The sequence below is a fragment of the Salvia splendens genome, chromosome 1 (assembly GCF_004379255.2).
Source record: "Salvia splendens isolate huo1 chromosome 1, SspV2, whole genome shotgun sequence".
Taxonomy (NCBI): Eukaryota; Viridiplantae; Streptophyta; class Magnoliopsida; order Lamiales; family Lamiaceae; genus Salvia; species Salvia splendens.
The window spans coordinates 1,986,937-2,004,397 of record NC_056032.1 but is presented as its reverse complement, the minus strand read 5'-3'; the positions used below and the strand labels follow the sequence as shown (position 1 = coordinate 2,004,397).

The following is a 17,461-nucleotide window of genomic DNA, read 5'->3' as shown; positions in this document are numbered from 1 at the left end:
TTAATGCAAAATTAGTAAAATAAGAAAGAGATAAAGAGGAAAAACAATTGAAGTATTATCAATGAAAAATAAGACCCACTTCATGAGAAAAAGAAACATATCAGTAAATAGGTCGATACTAATTTAGATGGACATCCTAAAACGAAAAAATAACTAATTCTTCAAATTCAAGTGTAAAGTATCATACCATAGATCAGACTCCTAACTTCAAAACCACCAAAAGATGATAACAAATGGTTCTCATTTTCACTCATGTACCCATGGTGACTCGAATCCCAATCTATTGGTTTGAAGGGAAGTGTCTGATCAACTAAGTTGTGCAGTAAGTAACCCAAAAGGGTTGAGGAGAGGATCAAGACAAAAACTTTTATTAACTTAAGCTTATTACAAAGTGAATACGGCTAAGCCTATAATAAAATAAGCTATAAAAAAAATTGCATGCTAAAGAACTGTTCATCCATCTCCTACCATTTCTACCCTAAAACCATACCTTGATATTTGCATCTGGAGAATTTCCACCCCATATATTCGGGGCAACTTCTCGTAGCACCGTCTATAGCTAAACTTTTTGTCATAAAAGCAGCCGTATCATCTTGGAAAAGACGAGGATTAAACTTCTGCTATACCAAGTCCAAGCAATAACAACACACCAGTCCCTAGGTTCGTAGAAATTTCTACCTTCAGAGCTCATCAGGAATCCCGAAGATACACTCCTGCTTCTCCTTCTCTTCGATAAACCCTACCAGATGATGAATTTACCGCTATCAATTCATCTATATATGTAATCGAAAATCATGTCACTGAGAAAATATCGAGAACCAGCTAGTAAACTGGATTCATCTTTGAATATAAAACATTTCTTCCATCATAACCACGAATATTCATATGACGATTTTTTGGATGGATTTTGTAAAACATCACCAGTATAAACACAACAATTTTCAGAATCTCATCTCAGAACAAACAAGTTTACATGCAAATGCAACCTATATAGAATAGAGCTCAATACTAAGCATGTCTTGCAGATTTTTGAGGTTGAGTTAAGCGGCGAATGTCCTGAATCTGCAGTGCTATATCCTTCAACATTTTTAACTGTAAACGTTTAGTTTCTCGATTCTGGTCTCCATGAAGGGGTGGAAGCTGCAGATATCTCCGTTTGAGTTTGATTGTAATAATCAAGCCACACTTCATACTGTTGCTGATCACATGCTTCTTGTTGTTGCTGCACGTGATAGTCCCAGGCAAGGAGTCCGTAACTCGGCACACCGTAGGGTGGGGTTGGGTCCCGTTGCGGCGGCTGAACGTGGTGGGATTGATTGGGGGCGGATAGCCACTAAGGGCTCGCTGCGCAAGTGGATCCCAGCAACAAGGTGGATGCGGCGGCGGCTGACCGTACGATGCGTACTCATGGAGAGCACGTTGTCCCGATGTCTCCCAAGGCGACAGGTCGTACAATTGGTCTGTAGCTGAATGTAGTGGTGGCCCCGGCACCGGAGGGGTGCTAATCTCTCCAACACCGCACGAATCGAAGCCCGTAAAGGGCGGCTGCTGGGCTGTATCAGGCGTATATAGTCCCAAATTTAAGTTTTGCCACCAGGAGTGTGGGTCCTTGTTGTGATGGTGTTGGAAGTCGGTGTGCGGCGGTGGGTAATTCGGGCGCAGTGGCTGAATTCCGTTGCGAGTCTGCTGGTAATCGTGTTGGTGGTTATCAAGTGGCCTCATCACTGCACCGTAATAGAGAGGCTGGTTATATAGGGGGTCTGGATCAGGCTGTGGCTGGACTGGTGGTCGAAATTCTCCAACGAACCGATCTGTATCGTCAAGGCGAGTCTCCAATTTCGATACAACCGTCATCAGACGATCAAGGATCGCAGCTATAGGGTCTGCTGCTTGCGCCTCCTGGAGCAGTGGCATCTCCGCGTCAAGGACAGCTTCTGTTCGCGGAATCGCCCATGGCTGATATTGTTGGTTGCGACAATACATGACGTGGCTGTCAAGATGGTGGTAATTCGGAGGATGAGCTCTCAATGAAAGCACCAATTGTTAAGGGTGAAGTTCCCTTAACACGATAAAAGGCAGTCGTCGGAGCTTTGCCGGTCGATCAAACCAAGATTTAGGATTGCAAAAAGATAAAATACGATAAAAGCTAAAAAGATAATTTCATATTTCTTGATTGAAATAGAAGAATATCTCCAATTTATAAGACTACTCTGACTTAGGGAATAAGAAATAAAGATACTAAGAATATATGGAAAGATATGCTAAATCAATACTAAACTAAATAGTAGATATATGGGATATTCGTAGAGATATTCTCGTATCAGAAGCTAAGTTTCTCTTTTCCTTCTTGAAACCATTACCCTGTATGCTTCAACTTCCCTTTCTAAAAAAAGTTTCTCCTTTTCTCTTGGCATAAGAATTTCTTGTACAAAGTCCATTTCCTCTGATACTGCCGAGCTTCCATTTGTACGGATGCCTTGTCCTTCTGCAGACGCAAAATCATAGCCATGGCCTCATGGTGAAATGAAAACATTCAAATCATGGTGAAAAATGAGATAGTGATTTAAGTAAATTCCAAGCTGATTGAAGAATAGTAGTACTAGAAACAAAGAATAATAGACCTTGATGATTTGCTTAATATATTCGTTGATTTCAAACTAGTACTGTAATAAACACAGTATTAGTTGTGAGTCATTGATATATAGCTTCAATTTTTTATAATGGAATCCGAAACGTAGAAATTATTCCAAACTGGTTTATTTTGTCACCTATTTCAACCCCAAGAGTAATGATGCTATCGAGTAATGGTTAAACTTACAAGTGGTCAAAAGAAGTGATGGCCCAAACTTGACAAACACTAATCCCACAAGTGGACCCTTTCTCATAATCTAAATGCAACTTAGGCCCTCATTAAATGATTTGAGCACAGAGCAATGATAAGTCGGGAAGAATACAATAAATGAACGCATTGAGTAGACAAATAAGTTGTACTAATCACAACTAATTAAGGCCAAGAAACCCAGAGAAAGAAGTATGCTATAACTCACATCCAAGATTATGATTTCCAGCATCATCAGCTGACTGCCAGCCATCTCCCCAGCACCAGCTGCCCCTCTTGTTCACATTAAAATGAAGAAGATGCTTCTTCTCCTCATGAGAAGGTGAATCAGAACTAAAAACAGATGAATTCTTCAGATTTTGGTATTGGATTTGCAAATTTTCAGATTTTTGTCATTGCATACAACAGCTGATTTGGAAATTTTGTTTCTTATTTGAAAATAAATGTATTTCTTAATTATTTCGAGGCCGACGTTGTTAGAGCATCCACTATAAGGCGGACACTTCCAATAATCCCGCCACTTTTTTTTGTCCACAGCCACTTCTTACTTGTCCGCGCCCACAAAAAAAGTGTCCGCAGCTATAGATGACACTTTTTTAGCCACTATTCATTTTATTTTATTTTTTTTGTTTATTTTAGTTCAATTATAATTAAAATTATCGGAATGTAAATAATTAGAAAACGAGGTAATACTGAAATTTAAAATAAGTATTGGGACCAAAATTAAAGAATTTAAAAAAAAAAAATTTGGCATGTCTGGCGCGTCCTCGGCGCCTAGTCGCCGATGTGCTTTCCGCCCCAAAAAATGCGTCCACCTCGGGGCGGACGCTTTGCCCACTATAGTTAGCCGCGGTTCAGGGGCGGCCCCCGCGCCGCCCCCTATAGTGGATGCTCTTATCGTGTGCAATAATTGTGATCAATAGTTTGACCCCCACTATAAAAAGCTAGCGTCCGCCACTGAACACCCCCAATACTACATTCTCAAACCGAGCCTAATATTGTACTCCCTATAGATGAAAAAGGAAATTGGTGTCAATTAATGGGGGACATATGGAGTATGTTGGTTAGCGCATGCGCATTGAAGTGTGTCTTGTATTTATTTTAAAATTATAAAAGGTATACTTTTGTAAATTTTAATAAAAGATATAATTGTAATAAATTATTTTATTTGGTATATTATTTTTTATTAAATTATTAGCAAATGAATCATTTTTTTAAATTGAAATATTGCATACCTTGTTATTATTATACTTTAGGCTACACTAAAATGTACTCCCTCCATACACTATTAGGTGTCCCGGTTTATCATTTAGTTCGTCCGTCGTTAGAAGTCTCGGTACTTTTACTATAAATGGTAGGTAGATCACACATGTGGTCTACCTACCATTTTTCTCTCTCTTACTTTTTTATATATTTATTTAACACACTCAACATCATTTTCTTAAATTTTGTGCCGAAAAGTTTAGCTTTAACTACGAGGGAACTGAGGGAGCATTAAACTTCATCTTTTAGATGAATGGAGTATTCCACGTCATCAGACATCAACCTTGCATATGTGGCGTCATCTTGCAAAAGTACGCGGAATCACATATCTTTTCCACCACAACATCAAAACATCTTCATTTTGGTGAAATTTGAAACTGATCATAAGTAGAACTTTTCGAGACTCATTTTACCTGTTCCCCATTCCAATGTTTCCAAACCCTTTCAGAAGAAATAATTGTGCGCTTATAAAATTCAAGAACTATTGTAGTACATTAATTAAGAGTTGCAAACAAGCGTATACATAAGTAGTTGATAATAATAATAATAATAATTATTATGATACATTACACAATAAATTTAGGACGTCTTCTAACAAACTTATTAACTCAAAAGTGTATGATATTAAACAATAGATTTAGGACGTCTCCTAACAAACTTATTAACTCAAATGAGTATGATATTACATAATAGATTTAGGACGTCTCCTAACAAACTTATCAACTCAAATAGGTATGATATTACACAATAGATTTAGGAAGTCTCCTAACAAACTTATTAACTCAAATGGGTATGATATTACACAATAGATTTAGGACGTCTCCTAACAAACTTATTAACTCAAATGGGTATGATATTACACAATAGATTTAGGACGTCTCCTAACAAACTTATTAACTCAAATGGATATGATATTACACAATAGATTTAGGACGTCTCCTAACAAACTTATTAACTCAAATGGGTATGATATTACACAATAGATTTAGGACGTCTCCTACCAAACTTATTAACTCAAATGGGTATGATATTACACAATAGATTTAGGACGTCTCCTAACAAACTTATTAACTCAAATGGGTATGATTTACACAATAGATTTAGGACGTCTCCTAACAAACTTATTAACTCAAATGGGTATGATATTACACAATAGATTTAGGACTTCTCCTAACAAACTTATTAACTCAAATTGGTATGATATTACACAATAGATTTAGGACGTCTCCTAACAAACTTATCAACTCAAATGAGTATGATATTGTCAATAGATTTAGGACGTCTCCTAACAAACTTATCAACTCAAATGAGTATGATATTACACAATAGATTTAGGACGTCTCCTAACAAACTTATCAACTCAAATGAGTATGATATTACACAATAGATTTAGGACGTCTCCTAACAAACTTATCAACTCAAATGGGTATGATATTACACAATAGATTTAGGACGTCTCCTAACAAACTTATTAACTCAAATGTGTATGATATTAAACAATAGATTTAGGACGTCTCCTAACAAACTTATTAACTCAAATGAGTATGATATTACATAATAGATTTAGGACGTCTCCTAACAAACTTATCAACTCAAATAGGTATGATATTACACAATAGATTTAGGAAGTCTCCTAACAAACTTATTAACTCAAATGGGTATGATATTACACAATAGATTTAGGACGTCTCCTAACAAACTTATCAACTCAAATGAGTAAGATATTACACAATAGATTTAGGACGTCTCCTAACAAACTTATCAACTCAAATGAGTATGATATTACACAATAGATTTAGGACGTCTCCTAACAAACTTATCAACTCAAATGGGTATGATATTACACAATAGATTTAGGACGTCTCCTAACAAACTTATCAACTCAAATGAGTATGATATTACACAATAGATTTAGGACGTCTCCTAACAAACTTATCAACTCAAATGGGTATGATATTACACAATAGATTTAGGACGTCTCCTAACAAACTTATTAACTCAAATGGGTATGATATTACACAATAGATTTAGGACGTCTGCTAACAAACTTATTAACTCAAATGGGTATGATATTACACAATAGATTTAGGAAGTCTCCTAACAAACTTATTAACTCAAATGGGTATGATATTACACAATAGATTTAGGAAGTCTCCTAACAAACTTATTAACTCAAATGGGTATGATATTACACAATAGATTTAGGACGTCTCCTAACAAACTTATTAACTCAAATGGGTATGATATTACACAATAGATTTAGGACGTCTCCTAACAAACTTATTAACTCAAATGGGTATGATATTACACAATAGATTTAGGACGTCTCCTAACAAACTTATTAACTCAAATGGGTATGATATTACACAATAGATTTAGGACGTCTCATAACAAACTTATTAACTCAAATGGGTATGATATTACACAATAGATTTAGGACGTCTCCTAACAAACTTATCAACTCAAATGAGTATGATATTACACAATAGATTTAGGACGTCTCCTAACAAACTTATCAACTCAAATGGGTATGATATTACACAATAGATTTAGGACGTCTCCTAACAAACTTATAAACTCAAATGGGTATGATATTACACAATAGATTTAGGACGTCTCCTAACAAACTTATCAACTCAAATGGGTATGATATTACACAATAGATTTAGGACGTCTCCTAACAAACTTATCAACTCAAATGGGTATGATATTACACAATAGATTTAGGACGTCTCCTAACAAACTTATTAACTCAAATGGGTATGATATTACACAATAGATTTAGGACGTCTCCTAACAAACTTATCAACTCAAATGGGTATGATATTACACAATAAATTTAGGAAGTCTCCTAACAAACTTATCAACTCAAATGGGTATGATATTACACAATAGATTTAGGAAGTCTCCTAACAAACTTATCAACTCAAATGGGTATGATATTACACAATAGATTTAGGACGTCTCCTAACAAACTTATCAACTCAAATGGGTATGATATTACACAATAGATTTAGGACGTCTCCTAACAAACTTAGTAACTCAAATGGGTATGATATTACACAATAGATTTAGGACGTCTCCTAACAAACTTATTAACTCAAATGGGTATGATATTACACAATAGGTTTAGGACGTCTCCTAACATACTTATTAACTCAAATGAGTATGATATTACACAATAGATTTAGGACGTCTCCTAACAAACTTATTAACTCAAATGAGTATTGGATCGATAAAGAGAGCAACAACAGTCGACTTGCCCTTTTGAGGATCCGTGTACGCGTCTCCACTATTGATGCTGTAAGTCGCATCGATCATTCTAGCGTAGTTGAGAAACTCAATTGCGATTTCTGTAGGCACGAACGCTGTCTCGACCCATTCCCTGTTTAGATCCATCCATTCTTCCTCGTATAGTTGTGCAAACTTTGATAGCGCCTCTTGCTTTGTTACGCCATGTTGTTTCATGTAGCAATCCACCGCAGTCAACATTTGGCCTCCTTTACTCTCACGCTTCGAAATGAAATGCACCATGCAAGATTAATCAAAGGTTAATTATAACAAATTAATATGAAGTTATAACTAACTAACCTCATGAGAGCCAATATCGTCCAAATATCTGCCAGCAAGACCACTTGATATTGCGATTTTGGGCTCACTCTTCAACCAATCAATTGTTTCTTGACTCACAGATTTCAAACCAGGAATAGTGAAAGCAAACATGCTATAAATGGCGCTGGTTATCTCGGAGTTTTTGACATAGTCTTTAAATGGAGGCATTTGTCTTCCCATAACCCACTTTAGCTCTTGACTGTAAGCCCTTCCAAGTTGTTGCACCTAATCCATTCATCACAATACAAATATATATTTTCAGACTCAATTAACATACAACAACTTACATTTTTTTTAGAGATGCATATATATAGTACGGGTGCACTATGTTCAATAAGTGAAATTCTGTCAAAAATCAAAGCAAATATCAGCCTTTGGATCCTTGGATTGGATGATTGTGATAAACAATATTATCAGCCTAAGATGGTACATTATTAGCCGAGCTACATTATTAGATTGAAATGATACATTATTTTACTAAAATAGTACATTATTAGCTAAGTTACATTATTAGACTAATAATCTACATTATTAGATGACACGTGACATTAATCTAACCGTTAGATCACAAGATCCAATGACTACAAGTGTTTTGATTTTAAATACTATTTAGCTTATGAATCTGAATACAATCGTACTACTAACCGTTTCTTTGAAATAAGGAGTTGCAAAGGCTTGCCCAAGTTTGAGTGCGTCGCTTTCATAATCGTCGCATGTACTCAACATGAAATGGTAAACAATTTTCATGTATTCCGGGAGTCGATCAACTTCATCCATATTCCACCTACAATCAAATTTAATTAAGATCAAACCATACATATTATAAATAGGAGATATTATGTACATGACTTACCTCTCTAAGATATGAGTAAAAAGTTGAGCTTCATTGATTGTAGCATAATTATCATATGTATCATCCATAACCCCAACGACTAGTACGGCTTTGGCGAGTCCAATTCGAACATAAGAGTACTCAGGTTCATAATGATATCCCACACCCCAAACATAGGCCTCCACCACTCGATCTCTTGCATATGCTAATTTCGATTTCAGATCTAATTCTTTCCACCACCTTTATTTTTCAAAAAACAAAGAAATGTCTTAATTAAATAGGCACGCCTCATATTGATCACTACGTACTCATACCTGGAGAGCTGGGAGAGTTCTTTCCTGTATAATTTCTGCAAAAAATTGAAATTGAATTTTGCTAGTTTGAGAAGAAGTTCATTTCTTGAAGGATCCGTTTCGTAAATAGGGATGAAAATTCGTGCGTAGAAGATGGAACTATCTCTATGAAGCGGGCGCTCCAAAGCCCGCTTCACTCTATCTTTAAGGCCAGACTTCAGCTCTGCTTTGTTGCGTTTCAAGTAACGCCTAGTAAAATCTGCAGCCTCTTGTAGTATCTTTTCGTCGCGAAAACGAACATGAGCTGCTTCGTACAAGCTTAACATTCCCTCAACGTCGCCTTCTTCAAACATACCGTCCTTGTTAACAAACTTGTTGAAAACATCTGCTTAAGTAATTCAGATAATTGAGGCGTTTCTTTTAGAAATGGAATTTAAGAAAGTTTATTCAACAGATTAAAGTTGGAGAAAAAATAAAGTCGAAAAGATTAAACGTGTTGAGTTTTAGCATAGAGAGTGGAACAATAATCCATAATTAATGAAATACGAATGGGACGGAAAGAGTATGTATACCACAAGAAATGTGGTGGCGGTGTTGCCTGAGCAAGCGAAATCCAAGTGCTGTAGTGAATAAATCGGATTGGTGAAGAAGGTCGTTATTGTTGTGTTTGATTTGTTGGAGTTTGTGTTCGATTTCGGTCTCGAAAAGATAGGCCAAGCCCAACCGCTCGATAGTGTCGATTAATTTCAATTGGTTGAGAGGAGTTGTTTTTTCCATTAGCATGTCTCTTGCTTCTTTCTTCAATTCTTCAATTGCTTCTTTGTACTTTTCTCGTTCCTGCTTGTTGGTAAAAATAGATCAATTTCCTCTATCATGTTTATATATATGTAGTATAATATATTGAAACTAATGAATAAAGATATGTATATATACATATACCTGGTCATCTAAAGAAGAGTAATTAGAGAAAGTATCTCCCCAAATGCTTGGCACATGAGTAGTCACAGGTGGCCTTAATTCCCTCACACAGCTTGAAGTCTCAGCCATAATTCTATATGTTTCCATTATGATATGAATTATGATGCTGTGAAATCGAAGAAAATTGTTCACCAATTTATACTCTCATATGAGTTTGAAATTCTGAATAGTAGGTCAACAAAAAAATTATAAACCTATTTGGCTGTGATTAAATTTTCTTTGTTTTGTGAATACTAAAAAATACCTAAACATTGTTTTGGAGTTTTGGCAGCATTTGACACGTGGGATTCAAATTGATTATAATTTCTAAAAATATCTCAAACTTTGTCTTTATATATGGTTACAAACTCACAAACGTGCATATGCTCCATCCAGTCACATCATTAGTGTGTGTAACAGTGTAAGTTCAAATTACTATTATTATTATTTCATTTATAAAAGTCAAATAAAACGTGATTACACAAGGATGATAGTATGGTCACAATATGCAAATCAGAAAATGCTCCATCCATGACAAAAAAAAAATTGTTTGCGCCATTGTTTTTTTCTTTTGACATACATTAATTGTCTTTTTCATGTCTAAAATATCAGGTTATTTGTAAAGAGATCTTTCAAAGATCCAATCATAAATTATCAAATCTTGAACCAATTAACATGTCCATAGGCCATAGCCTTCACAAAAATTACACATATTGTTTTTTATGTTCTTTTTTCTTTACTTTTGCAAATATATTGAGGATTCCAATCTTCCATGTTGCTTAATAAAATGCTAACCAAGTTCACATATGGAGGGACTTCTTCAAAATGAGATTTTTTTCAATTATACACAATATATATATTAGAACTTCTTCGAACAAACTTATTAACTCGAATATAAAAACCAACATGGTACGCTTTAGCGTAGAAGTAATCAAATAATTATTGGATTACTAAAGAGAGCAATAGCAGTTGTCTTGCCCATTTGAGGATCTGTATAAGCGTCTCCATTATTGTGGTTGTAACTTGCATCGCACATTCGAGCATAGCTGAGAAATTGAAGGGCGATTTCTCGAGGCACGAACGCTGTCTCGACCCATTCCTTGTTCACATCCATCCATGCTTCCTCAACTTGTTGTGCAAACTCTGATAGCCTCTCTTGCTTCGTTACGCCATGTTGTTTCATGTAGCTGTCGATCGCAGTCAACACTTGCCCTCCTTTACTCTCGCGCTTCAAATTCATCAAATATTGGACCAATATTAATTCAATCTTCACAAATAAATATGTATGAAGTAGAAAAAACAATCTCAAGTAACTTACATGATGAGAGCCTATGTCGTCCCAATATCTACCGATCATACCCGTTGATGTCGCGATTTTGGGATCACTCTTCATCCAGTCAATAGTTTCTTGTGTGAGAGATTTGAAACCAGGAATAATAGCAGCAAACATGATAAAGATACAGCTGGTTATCTCAGAGTTTTTAACATAGTCTTCAAATGGAGGCAATTGTCTTTCCATAACCCACTTTAGTTCTTGATGGTAAGCCCTTCCAAGTTGTTGCACCTCATCCATTAATTATTGTTGAATATTGGACTCCTTTCAACATGGGCTACTAATTAATATTGCTTGGGCCATTATTATGTTTAGCCCAAATCATTTGTGATGAGGCCCAATCTGTGTTTGGCCCGGTTTACTTACCTGGTGCGCTAGATGGCTGTCACCCGGCTCTTCTTTTTTTTTTTCTTACTTTATTAATTCTTTTTATTTTATTTTATTTTATTTTATTAATTATATATTAAAATTCAACATTTCAAAAGTTTCTAGTACTTAGGGACAAAAAGGTGATTCGCTCACCCCAGGCGCCCCCATAACCCGGCCCGACATCGCTATGGAGGGGTTCAAACACGGTACCTCAGCGGCCCATTAGGTGGGAGGAACTTACACTGGTAACCAGCACACAAGGAGCCACCACAGTGGTGAAACTCCCACACTGCGGCTGCCAGCATTCGATCCTGTCTGCTTAGGGACAATCTACCACCCAGGAACCAACTGAGTTAAGCCCGTGCGGGCTCAAAAGTTTCTAGTACTATTATTAAATAACGGGTGGAAATGAGATTTTAAAATTCAAGATTTTGCCACGCGTTGAAATGAGAATCTACATTTGGCCACGTGTCGAAATGAGGTTATAAAATTCTACATTTGGTCCCTTTTACTCCTATTATTTATAACATAGTACTCTCTCCGTCCCATATCAAATGTCACACTTTCCTTTTTAGTTTATCCCATAAAAAATGTCACATTTATTTTTATGGAAAAAGTTCACTCTCATATTAATATAAATATATTATTTTCTCTCACTATCAACACATAAAATAACATCTCCTAAAATCTCGTGCTATTCTCTAAGTGTGTCATCTACTATGGGACAGAGGGAGTAGATTAGTAGAGTGCTTCTAGAAGTGTAGGAGCAGTGGTTTTCAATTACCAGGGAACTTAATACCACTATTAAAATGCAAACCATATTTATTAGTAGTAGAAGTTAAGTAATAAGGTGTATAACTTTAAATTATATTTAAGTGGATTTTCTTCAAATTAAAAACTTCTCAACTATAACTATGAAAATATTCAAGTGAAATCTTAAATCCGACCCTGATTAGTCGTGTTGTGTTATTAGAACTCTTTTCATTTCTAGCTAATATTTTCTTGAATAGTAGTATTCGATTTTAGACGAAAGGAATTTGCTTTTGAACAAGGCATCAGGTTTCTGTAAGTTTGTGTTTAATCAATTGTTAATGTCTTTCGTGTACGTTGGTTCATATATACTACTCCCTCCCACTGTCCATTTAAAATGACCCTTTTCATTTTTCACACGTGTTTTAAAAAAAATTATAATAAATAGTAAAAATGAAGGAAAAGTAAACTAAGAGAGAATAATATAGAAGAGAGTTTTTTCCATATTATTCTCTCTCTTAATTTACTTTTCCTCCACTTTAACTATTTATTATTATGATTTTTACAAAACACGAGAAAAAACGAAAGAGGTCATCTTAACTAGGACCGATGGAGTAGTAAATTTTGTGTTTGGTTTTTGGTTCATATATGCAAGAATGGATGACATATATTTTAATGCGAAATTGGTTCATTTATATAATTTATATTTAAAATCTTAAATTTTAGTTTACAAAATTAAAATCTCATTTATTTTTTATTTTTGAGAGGTGTATGGGGAACTCATGATATGATTATTTAGTACTCCCTCCGTCCATGAATAAATGTCCCATATTTGAGTTTTAAGAAATTGTTTGACTTTATAAAGAAAAGTGAATTGAAAAAGTTAGTGAAATGTGGGTCCTACTTTTATATATTAATTTTAGTGAAATGAGTTAGTGGAATGAGGAGTCCACCTACAAAATATAGTAAAAATGAAATGAGACATTTATTGGTAGATGGACGAAAAAGGAAAAATGAGACATTTAATGACAGACGGGGGAATAGTATTACTCTTTCTAAATTATGAGATTAAATATTTGAATAATTTCCATGTGAATTATTCTGTATATCTACCAGATAAAAACTGTGTGAAAATCAATTGATTCAAAAAAAATGGGCCTTCCTGACTTGACTTCCTGCCACGGATAATTTTCTACGTCCGCTTGTATTAATGAAAATTACTCCTCTCAGCATAATATTTTCTGCATATAAAATTAAGAATATCCATTCGTTTATTTAATCTTCCTGACAATTTTAATTGATTATTGTATCATCTTGGAAATAAAACCAGCCAACCGGATTGAATATAAATAAATCAAACCGGTTTAAGCAGATATTCAAGTTTGATCAGAAACTTCGACTAATGTTGAATTGCGCAACAGATTAAAAAATGTAACTTTAATTATAAGCAAACCACGTACCACGGATATAAATTCAACACGTATGGTGAGCTACTATTCAAACTCATATGATAGTATAAATTAGTGAGCAAGTCTCTACCATTTCATAGCAAGAGAAATAGAGAGAGTGATTATATAATTTGTTACATTAAAATGGCAACATATAGCATTAAAGCTGATGCTGATGCTGATGCTTCAAGCTGTGTGGGGGAAGTAAGGCCACCTGTGACCAATCATGTGCCAAGCATTTGGGGTGATATTTTCTCTAATTACTCTTCTTTTGATGACCAGGTATACATAATTATATACTACACATCTTTGTTAATTAATTTCCATATATATAAATTTAATTTGTGTTTAACTATTAATATTCAGGAACGAGAAAAGTGCAAAGAAGCAATTGAAGAATTGAAGGAAGAAGCAAGAGACATGCTAAAGGCAAAAACAACTCCTCTCAACCAATTGATACTGATCGACACGATTGAGCGGTTGGGATTAGCCTATCTTTTCGAGACCGAAATTGAATGCAAACTCAAACAAATCAAACATGACGACGATGACCTTCTTCACTGTTCCGATTTATTCACTACAGCACTTGGATTTCGCTTGCTCAGGCAACACCGCCACCACATTTCTTGCGGTATAATCTATCTAAATATTAGTGTGTGTGTGTATATATATATATATATATGTGTTAGGATCGTCGACTGCAGCATTAGTTTGATATTGTCCGCTTTGGGTCAAGCCCGCACGGATTTGTTTTTGGGTCACTCCCAAAAGGCCTCAAACTAATTGGGGTTGGACAGGAATTATATACACCTTCCAACTTCCCCTGCTCATCCGATGTGGGATGGGTTTGTACCCAACAATATGGTGATCTAATTTAATTGTATGAATTAATTTACCAGATGTTTTCATCAAGTTTATTGACAAGGATGGCATGTTCGGAGAAGGAGACGTTGAGGGAATGTTAAGCTTGTATGAAGCAGCTCATGTTCGATTTAACGACGAGAGGATACTACAAGAGGCTGCCGATTTTACAAGGCATTACTTGAGTAGTCGCGAAACAGAGTTAGAGTCTCACCTTAAAGATAGAGTGAAGCGAGCTTTGGAGCACCCGTTTCATAGAGATATTCCCATCGTCTATGCACGCTTTTTCATCTCTATATATGAAAAGGATCCCTCAAGAAATGAACTTCTTCTCAAAATAGCTAAACTTAACTTCAACTTTTTGCAGAAGTTATATAGGAAAGAACTCTCCCAACTCTCCAGGTAAATATTGTACTAAGGCTGCGTTTGTAACACAGAATTGGAATTGAATTGGAATTCAAATTCTATGAAATTGAATTGCAAATCCTATATTTGGTAAAATGAAGTAATTGATATGGAATTGAATTTGAAGAATTTATGCATACACATTATATACAAAATACACTAACACTCACACTACACAAAATACACACAATTCACGCACTACACACAATTCATGCACTACACACAATTCACACACTAAACACACAATTCACACACTAAACACACACTACACACATTTCTCACAGTTCAACATTTCACAATATTTCAAGCATAAATTTTTGGATTTTTTTTGTTTTTAGATTTTTTTTCGATCAGAACCGAACTGTATCGAAAAATTAAAATTTTTCAAAAAGTTTAAACTGTACTAACCAAAAAACTAAAAACTGAACCAAATTTAAAATTTCAGTTTGTGAATAGTGTATGTATATGGTGTGTATTTTGTGTGGAATGTGTGTAGTGCGTGTAGTGCATGAAATGTGTAGTGTATGTAGTGTGTGAATTGTGTGAAATGTGTGTAGTGCATGAAATGTGTATAGTGTGTGAAGTGTGTGAAAAGTGCGAAATGTGTGTAGTGTGTGAAATGTGTGAAGTGTGTGGAGTGTGTGAAATGTGTGTAGTATGTGTTGTGCGTGAAATGTGTGTAGTGTGTGAAGTGTGTGAAGTGTGTGAAATGTGTGTAGTGTGTGAAATATGTGTAGTGTGTGAATTGTGTGTTGTGGATATATAGTGAATTTATCTAATTTTATGACTATTTGGAATTCAAATTTTCTACTTTTGATATGGAATTCAAATTGTAGAATTGGAAGATTTAGAATTAGAATTCAATTCCAAATCCAAATATTTTTGTGGTGCCAAACATTGGATTTGGAATTGAAGGCTCTAATTCCAATTCCACACCTCCAATTGCATGCTCCCAGACACATCCTAATTGTTTAATGATAAAATAGAGGCATGCGTGCATATTTATTAACTAAGATCTTTCTTTATTTCTTGAAAAAGGTGGCGGAATGAATTTGATTTGAAATCGAAATTACCATATGCAAGAGATCGATTGGTGGAGGGGTATATGTGGTGTGTGGGATACCATTTTGAACCTCAGTACTCTTATGTTCGAATTGGACTTGCCAAAGGCTTAGAAATCGTTGGAATAATGGATGATACATATGATAATTATGCTACACTCAATGAAGCTCATCTTTTTACTGATATCTTAGACAAGTAAGTCATGTTATACGTACATAATATATATGTTTGGTTGGATGGATCTAAATTAATTAAATTGGATTGCAGGTGGAATATGGATGAAGTTTATCGTCTCCCTGAATACATGAGAACTGTTTATCATTTTATTATGAGTAATTGCCAAGATTATGAACGCGACGCCCTCAAACTCGGGAAAGCCTTTGCAACTCCTTATTTCATAGAAACGGTTAGTAGTACTATATGACTTAATTCAGTTTCAAAAATACAGTTACTTTGTAGTATGATGAATGAATTTGATTCAGGTGCAACAACTTGGAAGGGCTTACAATCAAGAGCTAAAGTGGGTTATGGAAAGAAAACTGCCTCCCTTTGAAGACTATGTTAAAAACTCTGAGATAACCAGCTGCATTTTTCTCTTGTTTGCTGCTATTATTCCTGGTTTCAAGTCTCTAACTCAAGAAACAATTGATTGGATGAAGAGTGAGCCCAAAATCGCGATATCGACTGGTATGCTCGGTAGATATTCGGACGATATAGGCTCTCATGATGTAAGTTACTTGAGATTAGATCTACTTCATAGTAGTATGTATTTTTATTTGTGGAGATTGAATTAATATTGGTGCAATATTTGATGAATGAATTTGAAGCGCGAGAGTAAAGGAGGGCAAGTGTTGACTGCGATCGACTGCTACATGAAACAACATGGCGTGACGAAGCAAGAGACGCTATCAGAGTTTGCACGACGAGTTGAGGAAGGATGGATGGATGTGAACAAGGAATGGGTCCAGACAGCGTTCGTGCCTCGAGAAATCGCCCTTCAATTTCTCAACTATCCTCGAATGTGCGATGCCACTTACAACAACTGTAACGGAGACGCGTATACAGATCCTCAAATGGCCAAGTCCAATGTCGTTGCTCTCTTTATCGAACCAATACCCATTTGATTATCTTTCTTACACGTTCACGAATAATCAAAGAGAAGTACTTGAGTTTCTTTCTTTAAAGTTGTCGTTGTTAGTGAGTCGAGCGTGTTATAAGCTCCTTTATGAGGTGATGTATCTTAATTGTGATGTCAATGATCATTATCAGAAATAATAACACTAAATCTTATCATATGAATCTGCCTAGCATAAACCATAAAGCTTCTCATATATGTAGTATTGCATTTCATGTAAAAAATCATCGGGCTAAAAATTAGTCCAACACGGCGTGAGCTCACCGCTTTTAATTTCCAGGCAGGCTGGGCCAAATTCTATT

The 17,461-nt window shown here is 35.3% G+C and overlaps 2 protein-coding genes and 1 long non-coding RNA gene across 3 annotated transcripts; 1 reads left to right on the top strand and 2 right to left on the bottom strand.

The window, feature by feature from the left end:
- Window positions 1-2,142: 2,142 nt before the first annotated feature.
- LOC121804511 lies at window positions 2,143-3,257 on the bottom strand. The gene is made up of 2 exons (XR_006051166.1): window positions 3,048-3,257; window positions 2,143-2,485 (listed from the first exon to the last, which is right to left on the bottom strand). It is a non-coding gene; the product is annotated as an uncharacterized LOC121804511 (long non-coding RNA).
- A 3,460-nt stretch (window positions 3,258-6,717) lies between these two features.
- On the bottom strand, window positions 6,718-9,936 carry LOC121793662 (cis-muuroladiene synthase-like). Its single transcript, XM_042191705.1, has 7 exons — window positions 9,779-9,936; window positions 9,412-9,676; window positions 8,861-9,224; window positions 8,568-8,786; window positions 8,360-8,498; window positions 7,694-7,939; window positions 6,718-7,615 (listed from the first exon to the last, which is right to left on the bottom strand). The coding sequence occupies exons 1-7, from the start codon at window positions 9,902-9,904 to the stop codon at window positions 7,319-7,321; spliced, it is 1,656 nt and encodes a 551-aa protein (XP_042047639.1). The 5' UTR covers window positions 9,905-9,936; the 3' UTR covers window positions 6,718-7,318.
- Window positions 9,937-13,840: 3,904 nt separating this feature from the next.
- LOC121757465 (cis-muuroladiene synthase-like) lies at window positions 13,841-17,148 on the top strand. Its single transcript, XM_042153009.1, has 7 exons — window positions 13,841-13,978; window positions 14,063-14,327; window positions 14,596-14,959; window positions 16,001-16,219; window positions 16,292-16,430; window positions 16,507-16,752; window positions 16,852-17,148. Exons 1-7 carry the CDS (start codon window positions 13,841-13,843, stop codon window positions 17,146-17,148), a joined length of 1,668 nt encoding a protein of 555 aa, XP_042008943.1.
- Window positions 17,149-17,461: the final 313 nt, after the last annotated feature.